Source organism: Cydia fagiglandana, chromosome 13 (assembly GCF_963556715.1).
Source record: "Cydia fagiglandana chromosome 13, ilCydFagi1.1, whole genome shotgun sequence".
In the NCBI taxonomy this organism is placed as follows: Eukaryota; Metazoa; Arthropoda; class Insecta; order Lepidoptera; family Tortricidae; genus Cydia; species Cydia fagiglandana.
The window spans coordinates 19,449,946-19,473,302 of record NC_085944.1 but is presented as its reverse complement, the minus strand read 5'-3'; the positions used below and the strand labels follow the sequence as shown (position 1 = coordinate 19,473,302).

The 23,357-nt window shown below is 37.2% G+C and overlaps 2 protein-coding genes across 3 annotated transcripts; one reads left to right on the top strand and one right to left on the bottom strand.

Annotated features, from left to right (window-relative positions):
• Window positions 1-434: 434 nt before the first annotated feature.
• On the bottom strand, window positions 435-3,799 carry LOC134670384 (zinc finger protein OZF-like). Of its 2 annotated transcripts, XM_063528209.1 has the most exons (5): window positions 3,538-3,799; window positions 3,065-3,203; window positions 2,683-2,745; window positions 2,512-2,577; window positions 435-1,873 (listed from the first exon to the last, which is right to left on the bottom strand). In XM_063528209.1, exons 1-5 carry the CDS (start codon window positions 3,691-3,693, stop codon window positions 684-686), a joined length of 1,614 nt encoding a protein of 537 aa, XP_063384279.1. In that variant the 5' UTR covers window positions 3,694-3,799; the 3' UTR covers window positions 435-683. The 2 variants fall into 2 exon arrangements, with proteins under 2 accessions (XP_063384279.1, XP_063384280.1); XM_063528210.1 differs by lacking the exon at window positions 2,683-2,745.
• Window positions 3,800-4,136: 337 nt separating this feature from the next.
• Window positions 4,137-21,144, top strand: LOC134670383 (calpain-7-like). The gene is made up of 15 exons (XM_063528208.1): window positions 4,137-4,417; window positions 5,137-5,279; window positions 5,680-5,806; window positions 6,114-6,270; window positions 6,591-6,750; window positions 7,071-7,247; window positions 9,220-9,366; window positions 10,367-10,486; window positions 11,129-11,233; window positions 11,519-11,763; window positions 11,951-12,153; window positions 13,282-13,487; window positions 14,189-14,262; window positions 17,942-18,100; window positions 18,635-21,144. Exons 1-15 carry the CDS (start codon window positions 4,207-4,209, stop codon window positions 18,777-18,779), a joined length of 2,379 nt encoding a protein of 792 aa, XP_063384278.1. The 5' UTR covers window positions 4,137-4,206; the 3' UTR covers window positions 18,780-21,144.
• The last annotated feature ends 2,213 nt before the right edge of the window (window positions 21,145-23,357 follow it).

Below are 23,357 nucleotides of genomic sequence, written 5' to 3'. Positions count from 1 at the left end.
AGCAATTTTAATGAAATCAATATTAAACGATCAATTAAAAGATAACTATTTTACGAGACCACGACGGTGGCAAAAAGTAGGTACGGATCGCCTGATGCTAAGCTGTCACCGTAGCCTATGGATGCAGTACCAGGGTGCGTAGCCAACATGCTAATCGTTTACGCTCGGTAGCGAACGAAACGCAACTGTTGCAGTAATATGAAAGAGTGATAGAGGGACAAGAAGCGTTTTGCTATCGTGGCGCAAGCGATTTTCATCTTGGCTAGGCACCTTGGAGTATTAGGGTTCCCCCAGATAAAGTCGACGCGGAATAGGCCATATCCGATATATTCCTATCGGCTTTTGCCGAATGCGCGACGAAATATATGGGGAAACCCTTACATACGCTTTGCCGACCCGATAATATTGTGGACTAACAATAAAAAAAACAAGCATTAGTTGAAAATATAGTTTTATTACCTACACTAAGGTATTATTCTTATCTGTATTACTTAAGTAAGTGCCTATGGCATATGTACAATTATAGTCAACATTAGGAATTTGAATTTCGATGAAAATTCAATTATGTACACTACTACTAGCTAAGAAGACAGCTGAAATAACGGCCAGCATTATTTTAATAGGGTTTGGCGTCTTGGGTTCCATCCCATATATAGTCCATAATGATTTTTCTAATATCAATATCACCAAGGATATATTTTCTCTTTATGTATACGCTTATGTTTTCTAAAGCTCGATGGATGTGCAAATGTTTTATTGCAGATTTCGCACTCGAATGGCTTTTCACCAGTATGGACACGACTGTGTAACTTTAATCCAGAAAGTATTCTAAATTCCTTTCTACAGACTTCGCATGTGTATGGCTTTACCCCACTGTGAAGTCTACTATGAAGATTTAAAGCAGATTTATGTGTAAATTGCTTATTACACACTTCACAAGCATGTAATTTTTGCCCAGTATGTATCAGCATGTGGCTTTTTAGATGTGTTCTAGTTCGAAATGATTTGTGGCATATTTCGCACGAGAAGGATTTCTCACCAGTGTGCGTTAGCTTATGAGCTTTCAAGTTACTTTTTAATGTAAAACCTTTATTGCAGATTTCACAGAAATGTGGCTTCACACCCATATGTCCATTCATATGTCTAGATAGTTCGCTTTTACGTAGAAATTGTTTCCCACATATTTCGCAACTGAATAATTTATCACCAGAATGGGTTAGTAAATGTTTCTTTAAAGTCGATTTTAGTTTAAATTCTTTATTGCATATGTCGCAAGAGTACGACGTGTTACTTTCAGAATGTATAAGTGAGTGTGTTTTTAAGTTACCTTCTTGTGAAAACTGTTTTTGGCAGACATTACAAGAATATGGTTTTTCACCCGTGTGGACACGCATATGTTTAATCAAGTAAGCTTTTTGGGTAAATCTTTTACCGCATACTTCGCAAGAGAACCGATAGTCCCCTGTATGGTATTTCAAGTGCGCGTTTAAGGTACATTTTTGTGTATACCGTCTGTTACATACATCACATTTATAACGTTTTTCACCTGTGTGGGTGACTTTATGAATGTCATAACGTGATTTGAGTGTGAATTTCTTGTGGCAAATCTCACAAGAGTATCGATAATTATGAGATTTTAGGTGAGTGTTTAATTGTCCTTTTTGTTTGAACCCTTTTTTGCATATATCACATGAGTATAAATTATCCACTTTGTTATCTTCGTTAGTGTCTTGTGTTTCATTCTTCGAGTCAGTTTCATGGCCATGCATGTGGGTTTCAAGGGAAGTTTCTTGATTGAATGTTTGTTGGCAGATGTGGCATGTATGCTTTCCACGGGTGGCATCGAGATCAGTGGTTGAACGATCCAACAGTCCTGAAAAAGGACAAAAAGATAACCAACTTATAAATATAATATACTGAATAAATAAAATAAACAACAGAATATGTAAGTAAAATCAAAATCAAATCGTGTAAATTAAAATCAAAGTAAATTGTACTAAAATAACATAAATAAATGATGTATACTCGCGTATAAGTTTTGTTAGGCATCCATGTTTGCAATACATTTTTCATTCAATAAATATAAAACTTCGGGTTCAACTAATTACCCGAACATATTACCGTAGAAATGCTTCTTCAATGAAAATGTGTTGTCCCTAATTAAAACTAGTTTTCTAAAGGGTTTTTACTTTACCATTTATAACGATAATGACTGTTTAGGCGTATAAATAGCGCCAATTATAAGGTTTTTAAGTCAGTCTAAGTGACATTATCTAGAAGAAAAAAAAAATTAATTGTATAGTACATTACATGCATGAACAGACAAATATGATTTTCGGAGATTTCTATTTTATATCTTGTTATTTGTTTTCTATGAAACAAAGGTAACAACAACACAACGCAAGCCACACAACACAATTACAAACCTCTAAATGAGTTGTTATAAACATATCCCGAATAAAATTCAAACATGGGGATGTTTACCAAAAAAGGCTCAGTATCTGTACTTACTTGATGCTAAGTCACCATAGCTTTCTCGGTCATCACACTTCTCCATCTTAACAGCGGGCTCATCTCCTGGGAATAAAACAAAACTATATGAGTAACAATCTTAAAACCAAACAAAGATGATACAACCTTGTCAGATTTAATGACTCATGACTTTTGAGAGTTGATACTTACGTAGCATAGCTTCATCTATTGACGTGTCTTCATGAGACATCTCAGATTTGAGGGCTTTTTCGTCTAGAACAAATATGAATTATATTATGTTATAATATAATTATGTTACAAATATATGTATGCAAAATCTAAGAGGTATTTCATAAAATTAAAAACTTTTGCAATTTTATTGTACAAAAATGTTTATTTTCATTTGGTTTTACCAATAGAAAGTATAAATAGTGTAAAAAAACCAACTGCTCTGTTGTTGTAATGTCGTTTGGTATTGCATATTGGATCATGTTTCTTTTTAGTTTAAGAACAAATGCAATCAACAAATCACAAATGAAATATGCTACCTTATAGGTACAGCAATAATCAAAAGGGAACATAAATAGCCTACTTTTTCTATGCAATACTTTCTCCATGCAAACCTGCAGCTCTTTCTGGCTGCGCTTCACTTGCTGTTTGAAGTCACTCACATTCCGGAGACAGCACACACACATCTCACAGATGCCACAATCATCATTGCCTAGGGTAAGCTGCAAACAAAAATAGTAGTACTAATTACCGAGTAAAACCATAGTGTTGCACAATAGTATACCTCATCAATATGAATCTTTTATTTTATAAACACATTTACTACTTATACTTATAGGCAGATTGAAGACACCAGTAGGAGCCAGAAATGAGATTAAACCAATGACTATGCAAGAAAACTTCTTTAAACAACGTGCTAAAATGTACTACCTATCTACAATTTTACACAACAATGACCTAATTATGATTTCGATCTTTAAAATAAATAAAGAAAGAGAGATATAGTAGGAAACATTATAAATACAGAAGCTTATGGATTAATAAACTTATATTTACATCTACATTGAAGCAATCGGTGAGCATATCAGAATATATCTCAGTTTTGCCGAGATGTGTGTACAGAGTTTTGAGACCCTTGTCTGGCGGTCGTAGCAGGCAGCAGCGACACGCTTGCAATACTTCCATAGCTTCAACATCTTCGCAATTAATCATAACAATAGTCAAGTAAAGAAGAACACGACAATTTGGCGCGTTGTTAGTTTAAAAAGTGATTTAAAGTCCATTTAAATTCGTATCGATTGTATTGGGTTTCATTATTATTTCAGTGATTGTATTGGAACTTTTGTTGCTTGACATTGACAATTTGATTTGACAGCTGCAGCGCTACCACAGACTATACAAATTTTGTTCTTACGACGTTGCGCATTTGCGCAACAATGCGCAATGTATGTAACAGAAGAGCCACTCTAAGATAAATGGCTAGAATTCTAGGAATTTTGCGTAACATTCTTTTGATTATAAGCTGAGAGACTTTACTATTACAAAAAAGAACAAACTCAGGAAATTATAATATGTTGCAAAGTTTAATATCGTTTCGAAAAACGTCTCAAGGCCGTCAGTGTCAAAAGTGTCAAAACTGCAAAATAATTGTTTTTGTGGGTCAAGCTGAGGATGCATTTTAATTTATAACATTAAATTAAGATTGCAGATGCTAATATAGATAAAATGAGTGATTTTGTAAACGCTACGGAGGCAGCGTCGCTTGCTGTTACATTCGATCAAGCAGGACAGGTAGATAAAGCGGTAGAATGTTACAGAACAGCAGCGAGATTATTGGATAGGGTTCGCGATCAAGTTCCTCCAGAACGGCAAACAGAACTACGTGATAAAGTACGACAATATCTTCAGAGAGCTACCCTCTTGCAGGAACAAAAAGGTAATTTACACGCAGGTGTATATTTTATGAATTAACACAGGTTTCAATCCAGTGCGTTTTTGTCAACATCATTGGACCATGCATTGTGTGTTGATGACTCACGCAAGCATGAGTGTCGGAACGATTTTTATTGATTTAAGAACGGTTTATGAACCGTTATCTGGCCTAAGATTTTCATAGCACTGTTTGTTTACTGCAAATTGCGGCCTAAGATTTTCATAGCACTGTTTGTATGGGCTTATATGGCTTTCCCCAAAATTGGGGTGGATCGGATGTACTTCTAGCTACCTGTAGCAAAGCGACGAAATCGCGGAGTGAGCCACGCCTGGTCATACTAATAAAAATTTGTACTTAGATTTTTTACATTCTTATTATAGAACTACAATAAATGTAAGGTCCTAGATATACAGATTAATCAATAGAAATGTATGCTATTTATTATTTTGCTATGTTTAAGATTTATGAAACTCTTTTCTCCACGAAGTTTGTAATATGTGTAAAATATTTAATATTATTTTTAAACCTTTTGAACCCTTTACATCCAGTCTGATATGATTGTGAGAGTTACAGTTAAATGTTTAATTTAAACACATTGAGTGAGTTTAAATTTAACATTTAACAGAATTTGCTTTTAAGTTAGCAAATCTCAATTCAGTTTCAGTTGAAAGTGTTAGGTAGTTATAGTCAAACTTGGTGTCATCTCATGTGCCTTATTTCAGACAATGCACGGCAAGCAGAGAGCGAGCGAGGGCTGCAGCAATGCTACTTCCTCCTGCAGCAGGCTCTGGATGCGGACGAAGCTGGACTTGAGGATCTGGCACTGCAGTTATACACACAGGCTGTGGAGCTGGCAGTTACTGTAGTATGTTGACATGATTAATTCAAGATTGAAACAATTCACATAGTTAGACATAGTACTTTCAAATCATTAGTGGCAAAACCAACTTGTAGTGCAATTATTATTATTCTTGAAAGAAATTAAATTGTTATAATTATAAAGATGTCAAGTTTTATTATATGAAGTTAACATTAAGATTGTAAATTAAAAAAAATACCTACTAGTATTATAGAAAGTCTCAAAATTAAAAAACAAGAAAAGTACTTAGGTCATTGTAATCTCAATTTCGTGTTTTATCAATATCATTTATGTTGTCTTGTGTGCTATAATAATATAATAAGATTAAAACAGACAAATATTACTATTATTAACAATATAAGTTGTATAAAAAACAATAGTTTACAATTATCGATGATAATTTCAGAAATCAAGTGACCCAGACATACAGACTAAAGTAAAGAATTTGGCGAGACAGGCGCTGGATCGAGCTGAGGAGTTGAAAGGGATCAACAAAATAGGAGCCATGTCGCTAAACGACCCAAAGAGGCCGCGTAAGTATTACAATACCATAATACCACTGATGGTCGATGACCGGACCGTACCGTAATTGATAATACCTAAATGTATTATCATTTATGTTAATTTCGTCAAATTCTTATTATACATAGGATGAAAGAATACTCCATGTAACCTAATTATGGCTTAACAATGAAATATTTGTGGAAAGAGGGTTAAAAGTTGTCTTGTGTATCATGTAGGTATATAGGTCCAGCTTGAACCTTGGCTTTTTTGTGCACGGTATTCAATATATTTACAATAGTGGCACAATTTTGTTTTGATTTAGCTACATGTTTTCAGCACCAAACAAAGCCCAGCTCCAAAGAGAACAGAGTGTTCACTTAAAGGTGAGCGGTAAGCAGGTTTACACAAATGAGGAGAAAGAGGTTCTGCGGCAGACATCAAACATAAACAACAACTGCTTTCTGCCGTTCATGGATATTGATCTTTCAGAAAGGTGAGGTTTTTTAGGTACAATGTATTTACTAAATATATTATAGCGGAACATTTACGTTGTATAAGTTGAAAATTGCTCAACTTGCTTCCCTCCATAATGTGAAGCGTGAAGGAGCCACATGCATTGCCTGACTGCCGCAGACTTTGATTGAGCTGCAGCTCTCTGCGATTGATTACTAGTAGGTGCGGGTGGTGGCTGCAGCAAAGAACAACACATAAATGCTACTACTATTCATGTAACATTTTGAATATTTCGGTGTCTGAACCCTCAAAACTCTCCCTCCGGGTACACCTGCCACTACTTTCTTTTTTGTTTTACAGGTTCCAGTACGCGATTCCCTTCGAAGACCGAGCGAGCGAGCTAAAGCTGTCGTCCAAGCAAGCCAGCGAGTTCGAACGCTGGGTGCGACCGCACGAGATTTGCACTGACCCCAAGATGATAGTCGGCGACCACGTTGACTGTTTCAGTATTAAACAAACCGTAAGTAGTATAAAATTACATAAATAAAACTACAATCAAGGCAAAAGTATACTAATAATAGACAAATTGCTTAGTTAGAGGACAGGTTTTTAGGCGGGATGGCCGAGTGTTACAAAAGAAAGTGTCATCATTCTTGAAACGGAATGCAAAGTGTAATAGAAATTAATTTTTGTACAATCACCTTGCAAATAAGCTAGTGAGTTTGACCTTTGGGCGCTGGAATATGACAATAAGTTTACTTATGTTGGACCAGATTATCAGTTCGGGGTAGTTATTTATGATAGTCTGAGTGTTTTATATTTTGCCCTTGACTTTTCCAGATAGTGTCAGACTGTTCATTTGTGGCCTCCCTCGCCGTCAGCGCCCTCTACGAGAAACGGTTCAACAAGAAAATCATAACATCCATCATTTATCCGAAAAATAAGAACAAGGATCCTGTGTACAACCCGTTTGGGAAATATATGGTCAAGTTACATCTTAACGGAGTTAGGAGAAAGGTTAGTTCGTATGATTAGGGATGTATTATTAAGTTGATCAGCTTCATAAAGCTTATACACTCACCTGAATTAATCATTATAATTCTACACCGTGAAATTTTAGTGGTTGTTTTCCCGCAACGAAATGATTCTGCTATCGATATACAGTCGATGTGTAATTTTTTTTTAAATAATGTTAAGAAATGCCAGATTTATAAATGTGTCGAACGAAACTCGAAAGTGACCTAACACCAGTAGTAGCACTGCAGTGGTATCTACCTAATTCTTTTGAGTGAATGAAACAAAATAACCTAAAAAGTCGTTCCAATTATTTTTCCTTCACACATTTTACGTGCAGTTAGCTTGCAGATCCTTAAAAGTAAACATAACAAGTTAAGATCAAGCTTTTAATGATCAAAAACTTAAACAAACACTTAAACTTCCCGATACCGCAATAATTGTTCGAACTGCAATCCGCCACGTTCAATACACAATCTGGCACGTTTAATTTGATTTTGTTTCAATGATATTAGTGTGTCTCTGTCACGTCTAATAACATCGAAAGCGTCAGTTATTGCCACTATTAACGCTTCTCGATTTTCGTATTCCCGCTGGTACACTAGGCGCTTTAGCTCAGACCACAAATAAAAGTCCAACGGAGTAAGGTCCGGGCTTCTCGCTGGCCAAGGCACGGGCCCAGCACGCCCAATCCAGCGGAGGGGAAACACGGCATCAAGGTGGGCTCGTGCTGGCGTTTGAAACTGCCCGTGGTTAAACAGCCGCTGTGTTGCGGCGACAATTGTTCGTCCGTGTGGAACTTGGGGGTTTAAAATCCCCCGAAGACGCAGCGACTGTAAATGGTCCGGTTCCGCGTAAAGTCGCCGGGCGGCGTGGGAGTCGTAGTTAGCCCTAGCGTACAGCTGCACCATCGCGACGTACTCTAAATTAGAATATTCGTAATGTCGATCCATTTTACTAGAAATAGCAGTGATGACATTGACAGGATCTTATCACATTAGTTTAATAAGCGAAGAGGATGTAATTATTCGATTTACCAAAGTTGACACAAAGTAATGGCAAGATCAAACTAATAAAAAGGTTTTATTTCAACTGTTTATCGTGAAGGAACCTTGGAGGATATAACCAATGGAGACGCCATGTCTAAAATTTTCGGTACAAAATAGTCTGCCGTTTTTTGCGGGGGAGGGGAACATCAAATGTATAGGTACGTCATGTCAGATAAACGTCAGTCCATACATATGGTTGACATGAGGTTGACCATTGGCCGCCTATTTTCGACAGAGGGGAACGCCTGTTAATGGCGGCTCCATTGTTAATTACTCCGAGTGAAGGAACAGTCTAAGTAGGTAAATTTTAATTTTGTTGTCAAACAGTAAAGCACTCTAGCCTGTTACACAGTTTAAAAAAGTAACATATGCTTGTTTATTTGTTTATCTGTTTACAATATCGGGAACTGTCGTCGACTTGCAGTTTTAGTGTGTTACTATTGTTTTTCGCTTGTTCGAGTTTAGGTTATTTTTTTGTAATTTTTTTTTTCGGAAAACAATTTATTTATAAGTTTGTCTATCATAATTCGAAAGTACTACCGATAGCAAATCGCCCTGCCGCGGGAAAACAACCACTAAAATTTCACGGTGTATATAAAAATATACTTAGTTTTTTTTAGCATTAGATTAAGAACTCCACAGGAAGCGTGCAGTTTATATCCGATTTGGAACCACAAGCTTACTTCTGTGAAGTTTTTTCTAATTCTAAAAAAATATAGATATAGTGTAAAAATAGTGTAAAATCTGGACCACCTTGTCCCGACAGATAATGACTGTAGTCTGGCAAGTCATCTTTCTCAGTAGAACAAGGCGGTAGATTTGAAAAATTTAGGAGCGGAGAATCAATCTCCCATACAAATTTTGAATTTCACGCCGTATTGTACTGACAATTTAGTCTACTACACCGAATATTGATTTGTTTTCAGATCATTATCGACGATCGGTTACCATACAGCCGTTACGGCCGCCTGTTGTGTTCGTACTCGAGCAATAAGAATGAATTCTGGGTGTCGCTACTTGAGAAGGCCTATATGAAGGTCATGGGTGGATATGACTTCCCTGGGTCAAATAGTGTGAGTACATATCTATCATACCTACAGATTATAGATGTGAAAGTTTGTTTGGACGTTTAGATTTTTGCAAACAAAAAAATAACGTGAACGGATTTCGATGATTGCAGAGAGTTATTTGTAAGAATATTAGGATAACTATTTAATAAGAACACTAGAAATTGATTAAGGCTATATAAACAAATTAGCGGTTGTCCATGAAAATTGTTTAATGCAAAAAAAAATGTGGGGATGTCTTTGTTGAGACTTGTGACCCGAGAGACAACGAGTATTGTGATAAATGTTATTTCCTCACTACCGATTTCCGTGTGATAGTTAAGTTAGGTACTATTACATTATTCCTCAACAGTGACCCAAGAGTCATTGCCCATTACCAAACATTCTACACGTGCAATCTGTGGGTCAGCTTTACGCAGCGGGCATACAGCGCCCTTCGCGTACAATACAATAACGCGTTTAGAGTGCTGTTTGGGCTGCCGCGTTACTGTAGCGCGTCAACTATGTTTGCCGAGGCGCACACCGATAGTTTCGACGCAATAATTAGAAAACGGTGTGCGTCATTAGTCGACCGTCTTCGCCACAGCCCAAACAGTATTCTAAACGTGCTGGCGCAGCGCTGGGACTCGCCTATGTTCGCGCGCTGGGTGCGGCTGCACGCGCCGCCGGTCGCCGCACCACGCCGCTTTTAGTTGTAAATAAGTAATTATTTTTGTTTGTTTTTATGTTCTTTTTATTACTAATATAGATTTATAAGTGTTGCTTGTTCTAACAATAATATGGATTTTTTTTAATTCGAAATAAAAATATTGAATTGAATTGAATTGAATTACATACGTACCTACGCTTTCAAAATAATAACACTATAAACTTGTACAAAATTTCTTGTTTAATATAACTTAGTGCCTTTTCTACCAGTCAAACATTGGGTCAAGTAATAACTTGAAATTCGTATTCGTGTTAGCTTGACGTACTTGGATAACCCAATGAGTCATATTTGTCACAGAATATAGATCTGCACGCACTGACCGGCTGGATTCCGGAGCGGTGTGCGATCCGCAGCGAGCCGGATTTCAACAGTGACGCCCTCTATGAGACCATACGGACGAGACTGCATCGGGGCGAGGTACTTACGTATTCTCTGTATCTGTATGTTGTGACGTTAAAATAAATGTATTTCTTCTTCTTCTTCTTCTTCTCTGAATTTTGTTATTTCCCTACGATTTTGACCTTGATTTTGCATGACTTGTGACAAATGATTTTAAAAATAATTCTTAACAGCGAAGTAATTACATTGCCCTAAAGGGGGGCCAGAAAATTTAAGAAAAGAGGAGGGCCAGCATTGCTGCTAAAATGTATTTTAATTTGCGATTATCGTCTATCAATTTATCTGGCCTACTCTATAGACCAGAAATGAGTAGATGAGCGAAATTGTCTTTGCACTCTAGAGAAAAAGTTGTCGTTGGCACATAAGCTATCACTGCCAGTCGGACAGCTGCTACAAATGGATTTGAACTTGACGGTCCTTCTGATAGCAAGTATACCTTCATTGAATTTAAACTGTCGTCAGTCATACTAACTCAAGCCAAAAAATACATGTCATACAACATACATGTCGCGCGAGTGACTAAAATTTTATTACGTAATCATCATCATCATCAGTATCAGTCCACTGCTGGACATAGCCCTCCCCTAAAGAGCGCCAAAGGACGCAACGTTATTACGTAAGTTAAACCGTATTTTTTGGCTTATATTTCCATTTGTTTAGGTGCTGGTAACAGCGGCCACGGGCACTTTAAGTGACGCGGACGCCGAACGCACGGGGCTTGTACCCGCACATGCGTACGCCGTACTGGATGTCAGAATCGCTAATGTAAGTATTTATAGGTTAACTTAACTCAAACAGTTGTGCAGTTATTTTTGTTGACTACAGTGTGGTTTAAAGTTAAACCTTGCTGTAAAATTGCTAAATCTACCTTGACATGTATTTAACTTATGCTGTACTAGAGTGACCCAAGAGACAACTGTGGACTTTTATTTCGATGTGTTGTTTTTTGTAAGTCTTACAATGTTTTCTTATATCACACTTTTTATTTATGTCCCCTGAGTCACTTTATCACAGATGTAAAAAATAATCGTAGGTAATTCAAACTTCCAGGGCGTGAAACTCCTAAAGCTTAAAAACCCCTGGTCCCACCTCCGCTGGCGCGGAAACTATTCCGAACTCGATACCCATCACTGGACTCACGATCTACGATCACAGCTCAACTACGACCCTGACAGCGCGGCACAATATGATAACGGGGTGTTTTGGATAGACTACGCGAGCATATTGAACTTTTTCGACGTGTTTTATCTGAATTGGAACCCAGATATGTTCCAGTACACGTATTGCATACACCAGTAAGTATTTTACCTCATAAATGACCGTTTGGTGCAATCAAATCATGGTTTCGATGTGTTGTGACCCAGGAGACAAACCATCGCAATTAGTTACAAAAAAGCAAATACACCCAAGACTTTGTTTGTTGTCAAACGATTCGTATATGGATCGTAATTTTGAAAATAAAAAGTTGTTCCTTTATTTCAGAAAATGGGATGCCGGTAACGGCCCAGTGAAGGACGCATACAACATCGGAGAGAACCCTCAATTCTCTCTCCACGTGCACGGCAAGGGAGCCGTGTGGTTGTTGCTCACCCGCCACATCACGCAGATCGACGATTTTAGGGACAATAAGGAGTATATCACGTTGTTGGTGTATAAGAATAATGGGAAACGAGTTTATTATCCATGTAAGTACTAACAGAAAAAATATAAAGTTGACCTCAAACAAACGTTGCAAAACTTTAAAAAAGAAAGGTGCATTGATACTATTGATGTCAGCGCCATCTATTAGTATTGCTTTGAAACTTATGGAAGCGTGTCCAAGGTTAGTTACATTATCAGGACCGCCGAGTGTAGGGTATGATAATATGTATGATTTTTTTGAGACATTTTTGTTCATTCATCCAATGTTTTGAATATCAAGTTACCGAGTCACCAGTGTGGAGTCTTGTCCCACGTCATGTGAGTATTTAGAGCAAAATAACTTGTAATTGGTAGAGTCAGTCTAAGCTAACTGCGGTTGGGTATCGTCTTGGGTCGTCCCATTCGTTATTCGCCAAGTTCTTAAATTAGTCCTATTCTGCTTTTATTACTCATTCTACATTGAAAGCCACCGACGATTGTGACGAATGTAGAATGGGTGACGAAAGCAGAATAGGACTAATTTAAGAACTTGACGAAAAACGAATTGGACGACCCAAGACGATACCTGCGGTTGTACCGTTTTCAACATAAGTGAGGGAGGGTCATTTTAAACGTCATGTTTTTAGATAGAAATTTTACATTAACATTAAGGATGGCATTGCCACGTCATTGCAGATGTCATAGAGATATCTTGGTCTAACTCTAGGCCTTATTGCGAAGACATAAGGACTAATATGGTTGGTTAATTAAGTCCTGGTTCTTTATTCTTTTCATTAACCATTTGAACACCAAACGGCGCATCCATTTGCCGTGCCACTGACGCCACGGGGGTAAAATTTTGTTTTGTGAAAAAATAATGCCAACCTAAAAGTGGGGTGTTTTTCGAAAAAACGATCGACGTCAATTGTTTATTGTTTATTGTCATTTATTGCATACATGTACATTGATGCATAGAAATACATGATGTTAAATACAATGTTAGGAAGCGTACATGTTACCCTGTGAGGGTGTTACAATATGATTGTAGCTGTCTTACATTTACAATATCTCAATTTAATTACATTTATAATAGTTTATTCGAATCAAATGCCGTCATTGGCTTCGTTGTCACGATTTTGCGTTGACGTCAATTGCCGTCTGTGGCGTTCAAAAGGTGAAATATGTTATTCCAGATGAGCCTCCCCCCCACATCGACGGCGTGCGCATCAACAGCCCCCACTACCTCTGCAAGATCATCGTCGGCGACGCCAGTGCCGACAAGTACACGCTAGTCGTCTCGCAGTACGAGAAGTCAAGGACGATATACTACACGCTACGCGCCTATGCGACTTGCCCGATTTCGATGGAAAAGTTGGAGAGCTATCGGCATACTAAAACAGTAAGTAACCATAACGCAAAATGACTTAGAATTGAAAAATGTTCTATGGCAAAATGACTTCACAAATTGACATTTTTAAGACAGAGAGAAGTCTTAAGAGCCCCTCAACGTGCACACTAGCGCCACAGCTAAATAATCGTAGTTATATAAATTTAACGAAAGATATTGAAAAAAGGGGGCCGCTACGTACTGTATTGTGTATTTAAGTACCTTTTGAGTACATCAGACTAGTTTTTATATTGCTGGATTTGTCAATCTATGCGTCCAAAGTTAAAACGGCCGTTTTTGTTTTGAGTTCCTAGATCGCCGAAACCAGCAACACAAAAACTAGTTTGATGTATTCAAAAGGTACTTAAATACACAATACAGTACGTAGCGGCCCCCTTTTTTCAATATCTTTCGCTAAATTTAAATAACCACGATTATTTAGTTGTGGCGCTAGTGTGCACGTTGAAGGGCTCTTAAAAGTATATAAATGTTTTGTAGTTATATTGTCTTGATTTTTTATTTAGCCTATTAGTGTGTCCCACTGCTGGGCGAAGGCTTCTCCCAGGCTCTTTCCCAGAAGAAGACCCAAACGGAGATGGCGGGACCACCTCGTTACATTCTGTGTGGCCGGAGTGTGCATTAGACAGAGACAAGTGGCGGGAAAGAGGGGAGGTCATAATAATTTTCTTTTTTAATTGACTGTATACTTTCAGATCTCGGGCGAGTGGGTGGGGCGGAGCGCCGGCGGCTGTGAGAACCATCGTGACACTTACAAGAACAACCCAAGGTAACACTTTCATTCAAATTTTAGTTCTTATGTCGTGGGATACTTATTATTAAAAGTTGAAAGAGTTGCACCATAATTACCTGCACAAAGTTCAACATGGCGGCTGTCATTTCATAGAGGACTGTCAATCTTTACATAAACGCACATGTTAAGGAAATACGATGACTCGATGACGTTTATTGACGGTTTACTGCAACCGGCACTAAGGCTCTTTAATTTAAAAAAACCGGCCAAGTGCGAGTCGGACTCGCACGAAGGGTTCCCTACCATTACACAAAAAACGACGAATAAATCACGTTTGTTGTATGGGAACCCCACTTAAATATTTATTTTATTTTGTTTTTAGTTTGTTGTTATAGCGGCAACAGAAATACATCATCTGTGAGAATTTCAACTGTCTAGCTATCACGGTTCTCGAGTTACAGCCTGGTGACAGACAGATGTACGGACGGACGGACAGACGGACAGCAGAGTCTTAATAATAGAGTCCCGTTTTTATCCTTTTGGGTACGGAACTCTAAAAACGAACCAGCCGGCCTAGCCAAGGTTACAATCGCTATCGCTTCGACAACGAAAAGCATTATGTCTCTCTATCACTCTTCCATATTGGTGCGACAGTGACAGTTGCATTTCGATCGCTACGGAGCGTAAGCGATCGGCATCTTGGCTACGCGGCCTGTTAAACAATCTAAAAATAATGCATTTTAAGCTTCTGGAATCTCTGAAAATGTGTACATTTTTAAAAAAACCGGCCAAGTGCGAGTCGGACTCGCGTTAAAGATAAAGATAAAGATTTTTTATTTGCAAGAATACTTATTCTAGAATACAAAGGTGATGTTTTGTTATGTGGTATGTACAGTATTCAGTCGCACACAACGACATGCAAATTTTACAAAAAATATTTATATATTTACTAATTACTACTAAATATTGTAACCGATTAAAATTAAAATATTAAATGTCATAATAATTAATTCGTTAATAATAAAAATAGTTTATATTAAATACTTTCATGCAAATTATATTCTAAATATTCCTTCACGCTATAGAAACAGTGCTCTAACAAAAAACTAGTTATTTTTTTCTTATATTCCATAGCGTTTAGTAGCTTTATACTGTTGGGCAAGTTGTTGTAAAGAACTATGCACATATTGTACGCATTCTTCTTATATATATCTAAGTTGCATCGAGGTTGGTGTAGAAGATTCTGATATTGAGTTCTCTGGCTTGAGAAGAATTCAGATCTCATTTTAAACAAATCGGGACGGTTTTTTACAAGTAAACATGCTTTTTTAATATACATACATGCTAAAGGTTTAATTTCTGAAATAGTGGTCGGCAGCTATCAATTTCCCAGGCTCTCAATATTGCACGGACACATTTTTTCTGCAATATAAATGCTCTTTCGATATCTACCGAATTTCCCCATAGTAATAGCCCATAATTTAGCACTGACGATACCACACCGTGATAGGCTGTGACAGCTGCCTCAAAGTTAACAGTATTTCTTAATTTTCGTATTGCAAAGACGAACCGATCTAATCTACTACACACCGCATTTACATGTTCCTTCCAGTTTAGATGCTGGTCAATGAATAATCCTAAAAATTTAATATTTTCACATTTTGATATAGATAAATTATTGTAATTGATATTTAATTGAATTGGATTACTATTATATGAGTAGAATTGAATAAAAAATGTCTTTGCCAAATTGATATTAAAATTATTTGTACATGTCCAATTGTTAATGTCATCTAGTGCATTATTTACAATAGTCTCATATGTCTCAACTTTCTCACCCCTTATGAGTAAAGTTGTGTCATCTGCAAAAAGTATACATTTATGCGAGATAGCCCGAGGTAGATCATTGACGTATACCAAAAATAATAGGGGACCTAAGTTGCTCCCTTGAGGAACACCTAGTTGTAAGTTGTACTTCACGAAAATCTGAACGATACTTGACTTCTTTCTTTTCTTCGTTCTTAGGGTTCCGTATATAAGTCCGACTCACGCTTGACTGCACATGTCTAATAGGTTTTCCTGTCATCTACAGGTAAAGAATTATATATATACAGTGAAACCTGGATAAGTGAGATTTCAAGGGACGAGCAGATTTGTCTCACTTAAAGAGGTTTTCCACTTAACCGGGCTCTCAGTTAGCCAGGTACAAATAAATTTCTGTCTCATTTACAGAGGGTCCCATTAATAGAGGTGATAATAGAGGATATATCTCAGTTGTAGAGGTGGTTAATAAGGTATTTTGTAATTATCTTTAAATGTTTAGGTAAAATAATCCTTGTCCCTAAATAGTTTTAATTCTGTTTAATTATTTCTTTGAATTTATTTTAAATTATTTTCCAAAGGATAAAGTATTCAATTAAATTTGATACGGACTTCATTGCGTCTTAGAGATTTATTGAATGAAAATTTGTTTATTCTTGTTCCATCAAGATTTCAGCTTTCAATCAATCAATCAATCAATCAAATTTTATTTCAGGCAAAAAATATACCCATACAAAAATATTAAAATAAAATAATTACAATTAAAAATATTATCATAAAAATTAAAATACATGTCAAAAAAGTGCTTTCGTTTCGATAGTTTTAACTGCATAAAGTAACTAAATGAAATGTGAAGTCGTTTAGACACAATTAAGCAAATGCGGAATTTGTGGATAGACTGAGAGTTAGTAAGAATACGGAAATAGATCAATAAAGTCCAAGTTAGAGAGGTCATAGATTGACGTTATCTCAGATACAGAGGTAATTCAAATAAAATTCTTAAAAAAACAATAAGGAAAATGTAATCTTATATATATAGTCTCACTAAAAGAGGTAAAATATACTCTCTGTCTCAATTATAGAGGTAAATGTGACTATAAAATCACAACAACTAATCCCAGTTATAGAGGTTCGTTTTATCTCACTAACAGAGGTAATTCAGTGCTAAAGTGTCGGGACCGCACCATGAGTCCCAGCTATAGAGGTTTCTCACTTATCCAGGTCCCACTTAACCAGGTTTCACTGTACTATAGTGTATTTTTTTCATAATTTTAGACCCAGTAGTTTCGGAGATAAAGAGGGGGGGGGATGGTCATGTTTTGGCTATTTTCTTAAATAACTTCGAACCTATGTATTTTAAAATTCTAAAAGAAACATGACCATCTTTGGGTCACTAATTTACATATGTGTACCAAATTTCAACTTAATTGGTCCAGTAGTTCCCGAGAAAATAGGCTGTGACAGACGGACAGACAGACAGACGCACGAGTGATCCTATAAGGGTTCCGTTTTCTTTTGAGGTACATCATCATCATCATCATCATCTCAGCCTATATACGTCCCACTGCTGGGCACAGGCCTCCTCTCGAGCGCGAGAGGGCTTGGGCTATAGTCCCCACGCTAGCCCAATGCGGATTGGGGACTTCACATACCCTTTGAATTTCTTCGCAGATGTATGCAGGTTTCCTCACGATGTTTTCCTTCACCGAAAAGCGACTGGTAAATATCAAATGATATTTCGTACATAAGTTTCGAAAAACTCATTGGTACGAGCCGGGGTTTGAACCCGCGACCTCCGGATTGCAAGTTGCACGCTCTTACCGCTAGGCCACCAGCGCTCTAAGGCGCGCTTGAGGTACGGAACCCTAAAAATAATAGTCTATTGTCTTGCCAGGATCTACATCACCGTGCCAGAGAGCAGAGTGCCGTGCCGTGTGGTGGCGCAACTAAAGGGTCCCAAGCAGTACCAGATGGGTATGGACGCTAGGGTCGAGTCCATCAGTGACCCCAACGTCACAGCACCCTTCGTTAAAGAGTCCTCGGGCGCTTATAGGTAAGAAAGAACGTTGGCTACTAATTCAAAAGGCAAAATAAAAGAAATAACATGCATAATAATATGTGCATGTATGTACATATAGCCAGAATATAGCTCTATGGGTAACGTATTGAATATTTGTACGCCATATTATGGTAAAATAAGGAATGAGACTGAAAAATTTGTATACCACCCATTGTACCCTTATTTATGCAAATAAATATTTTTGATTTTTTTTTGATAATATATTATAATGTAGTTGTGCATGTAATAAACTTAGCCGTAGTTTTGTGAAGGATCTTTTCTTGGCTTTAAAGTGTGTTGGCCTTCATTTTCTGGGTTAAAAAAGTTTTGATTATTTCAATAATTTGTCGTTGTCGTTTAAAATCTTCTTTTGCTATTTCTTGGTCTCAAAAAAGGCATATTGAATGTATTAGTTTTGCAATTTGGTCTTAAAACATTTGTCAAAAATGTTTTAGTTTTAAAGCATTTCAGTCTTTATTTTTTTGCGTTATTATAAAAGTCTTCTTATATTGATGTTCTTGTTTGCAGATCCGGTTTCGTAGTGTTGGAGCTGCCGGTCCTCCCGGCGGGCCGGTACGTCATAACGCCGTCGACCTACTACCCGGGCCAGGAGGGGCCCTTCATACTGGAGCTCCGGTCCACCATAGAGCTGGCGTGCGAGGCGCGCGGCTAGGCCAGGCGGAGCAGGGCGAAGACTGACAATGCTATATATTAATATTATTACATAACTCATAAAGGTTAAGAAACATTAAGGCCCCATTAGCACGGCAGCTTTTTCAACACGCGTTAAAAAGCGTTTGAATGACACAAATGGATAACCATGTATCTATTCACACGACAGCGGTGGCGTTTTTTTATCAAGCGTTGTTGGATTTTCGACTTTAAGCATTGGTCGTTAAATCGAATTTAGAGTGCGGACAGATTCAAGCGCTTTTTTATCGCGCATTGAAAAAGCTGTCGTGCGAATAATGGGGGCTAAGAGTCTTAGCGCCACTGCCACTATTTGCTAACCCGGAACAGACGTGGCTCACTCCGCTATTTCGTCGATTTGCAACAAGTAGCTACAAGGTACATCCTTTCCACACCAAGTTAAGTGGCAAGCGCAAGCCGCGCGTGGCGCTGTCGCCACCTAGCGTCCATATCTGTCCTGATCGTAACAGACGCGTTTTGTTAGAGGGTGAGTCTTCTGTACCTAGTACTATTATTTATTCTTTAAACTTGGAGTTACCATGGTTACCATTACAATTTGACACTCGGTTAACAGTTTAACCGGTTAATCCCGGGTTAGTGGGATGATGGAAGTGGCGCTTGAAAGTAAACTTGCAGCGCAGCACGCTTTGCTGCTAAGTTGAATGTCGATGCAAATTTATTTTTTCTTGCAGCATCGCTGTTGTAATTGGAATATTACCTTAACTGGCGACAGTGGTTACATTACAAAGATTCTTGTCATTGGTCAAATACGAATCAAGATATTTAGACTTATTAATATCAAGGCTAATGTGGCGAAGACCGGCATATAACATTTTTGGTTGGGAAGACCATCATAGGGCAATAATCTCGTATTCGTACAGGCAGTCAGAAAGGAAGAGCTTCACTCCTGTTCTACCGACCTTCTGTAAGTGGAGTATGTGTACAAACGCAAGAGTTAAAAACGACTAAAGAGCTAGTAGACGGTTTTTCCTTAGACGGTCTGTCCCATATTGCTTTTATTTAATATTAACATTTGCGTCCACCATAATGTAATTTATGATTATTTAGGTCAATAATTAAAAAATCTGTTTAATATATTTTATATTACCATCTGCTTTAGTATTTATAGACGAGACATTCGATATTAGACCATAAGCCACTCATTTAAGGTTGTTTTTGTCCTCGCTTCTCTTGATACCGCCTAGTCGCATTTTCTCACGTCTATTACCTACTGCACTCTGTGATATGACACGTTAAAATAATATTTTTTAAATAGCATAGCCACCGCCATACAATAATTTTAAAACGATTTGTAGAAATAACATGAAACTTGGCATGAACATTGTAGGCATTTTTCAAACAACAAGGGTACGATTACAGATGTCATTTTAATATTTTGCGAGATTTTGCGTTTTTAGGGTTCCGTACCCAAAGGGTAAAACGGGGCCCTATTACTAAGACTCTGCTGTCCGTCCGTCCGCCCGTCCGTCCGTCTGTCACCAGGCTGTATCTCACGAACCGTGATAGCTAGACAGTTGAAATTTTCACAGATGATGTATTTATGTTGCCGCTATAACAACAAATACTAAAAACAGAATAAAATAAAGATTTAAGTGGGGCTCCCATACCACAAACGTGATTTTTGACTGAAGTTAAACAACGTCGGGCGGGGTCAGTACTTGGATGGGTGACCGTTTTTTTTGCCTTTTTTAGCATTATGGTACGGAACCCTTCGTGCGCGAGTCCGACTCGCACTTATACTACTTGTTTAGTGCTTGTTGTACTTGTTTAGTGCGAGTAGGTTATAAATATAGATTTATAACCTTAAAAACCGGGCAAGTTAGTGCGAGTATATAGGGAGATATTGGAGATGACATCTGTCAGCGTACCCATGCTGCTTGAAAAATACTTTACGTACTTACTTAATAATAGATATGCATCTAAGTTTGGTTTTCATTTTCGTTGTAGACATTGTACTTAATACAGAGAAAATGAAGCAAGTAAAAGTTTTATCATAGATTGTATGGCGGCGTCTAAGTTCTTATGACTTTTATATCCCAAAAATTAGTTGCAAATTTAAATTTGAATTATTTTCATATAGTTTAAATTATTATTGAATTTGGTTGGTTTATTTTAGATTTAATTTTGTAACAGAAATAATGACAGCACATAAATGTTGTTTTTCTAATGAATCTCTAAAACAGTTTTTATTATAATTATTAATGAAATTTTAGATGACGAGATTTGAATCAGTATCTTATAAAATATATAAATGTAACAATCGGATTTTTTTGCGTTTTGTGTGATATTTTGTAGTTTGTAAGCATCATATATATGAAGTTGTAAAAAAGATTTGTATAAAAGATCATTAATACCTAAATATTTTCATACAATAATATTTTGTTTTATTTTTTTTTATCGACGAAAAATATGCTGTATCTAAATCTATGTATGTCGAACAGGTAACCCTGAGATTTTAAAAGCTCCAATAGGCCTCCAGCGCAAAATCAATTATTAAGTGTAGAAGGAAAAGCGGCTTTCACACCCCATGAAACTTACATACAAATACTTCATTTCATACTTATTCTCCTTTATAAACTAACATATTCCACGCCGTTTTCTACACTATAGAACAGTAAAAACGGGTCATTGTGTATGAAAAATGCACACAAATGGACCCATTTTCATGGCACTTAAGTGTACGGGCTGACGGTAACCAAATCCACACGTAATCTTAGATCAAATACTCGTTTGCATAATAATTCCGACGTGCGATATTGAACTTTATGACGCTGGTAATAAGGAAGTTTGAGTTTAATACGAGACCCTTTCGCTTATCGTTGTGTGGAGTGGGTAGCGTAAGTTAAAGGAAGTAGCGGAATATAATAATGTAAGCAATAGGTATTAGCAATACTTATTTATTTAGAACAAGCACTTTGCACTAAGATTTTCTTGTGGAAATGACACTAACTAAAAGGGGTTTTTGCAAATTTGCTCTATGCGATGTAGATAGTAGGTACAATAATTAAATTAAAGTAATTAAACTAAAAAAGGGGGAGGCCTATGTTCAGCAGTGGACGTCTTATGGCTGAGATGATGATGATGATGATGATGAATTAAACTAAAACTACATACTACTTAAATAACTAATTTAGCCCAACAGCACTCTTGTTGTCCATGTGCATGTGCATGCCGTTCCACTTTCTGACTATTGAACAATGTAAAATTCTAAACTGTCAATAAGAGTATTCAGAAGGCTGCTAGCAGGGCCGTCTTAAACTATGCTGGGGGCTCTGGGCACATAAGAATTTAGGGCCCTTTTGGCCTTTTGGAAAGTAAAGAAAGCTAATTAAACTAACGTTTTTCTACTATGCTATTCTATTTTTATGGGTAATCAAATATACTGTTACTGTCTGTCCTTCGGGGCCCCCTGACAATAGGGGCCTTGGGCACGGGCCCCGTGTGCCCTTATGGTAAAGATGGTACTGGCTGCTGGAGCTGTCCCTAACGTTCTTTAGCTTTTTTTATTCAGTTTGCGAACTACCTTGAATCACCCGCTTCCTCTTATCCTTTAGCCAGACCAGAGTGAATGTTTTATAAGGGCGTGCATCAAAATTTAATTCCGGTGCGAATGTAGCCGGCGGCAGTTTTTGCCGTCGCGAGAACGTTTCATATGAGTCTTGTGTATTTGTTTACATTAACTCGACATTTGCTAATCTAAGCTACCATTCGGAGTGCTAGCGTAGCGTATTATGTACAGTCTGTGGCCTGTAATATGAGCAAAAAATTTAACTGTAGGCTGTACTCCTCGTACTGACCAACATTTGTTCAGCAACTGTTAAAAATAACTCGTGGTTTGATTTTTAATACACTTTAAAAGTTTATTCTAAGACCCAATGTAAGTATTGCGAATTTTGTTATGTTTAAGGCGTGACAAGCAACGTCAATCACAATGATACGGCATGGCGAAGGCGTCCATTGAAGATAATATTTATTTTGTATGAAAATTAGGGACTCTGTACTTCATGATGTGTCTTAAGCCCCTTTTCTTTGAATCTACATATTTATAATAAAGACATAGTGAAAAGTTCAGGAGGAATGCAGCGTAGTTGAGGTCCTAAACGCAACGTGGGTGATGTGGGAATAAAAATATAAGTTTGGAGGTTTTGCTTGTATATTTTTGACAGCGTAGTCCTTGGAACTACCGCTGTATATACTAAAAGTTAGGTTATTTCTTGTGGCGGTCCGTTTTATTAAGTATACAATAACTACACTAAAAGAACAACTTTTAGGATATATAATTAGGTTGTAACGGTTTGCTATAAAACCTCGTTTGCGCTAAGCGTTTTGTGCTGGCCGGTTGTAAAAAAAAAATTAAAAACATTTTTAAATAGTTTTCTGGAATCTGTTACTTGAAGAAAATTGATGAACATTTACGACAATTTCTTGCAAATAAGATACTAAATATCTCTAAAATAATATAATTTACCTAACTTAATCTATCTAGATCGTGCCTTATTGGTATTATGCTGTGTACATTTCCCCGAATCGGGTAAGTGTT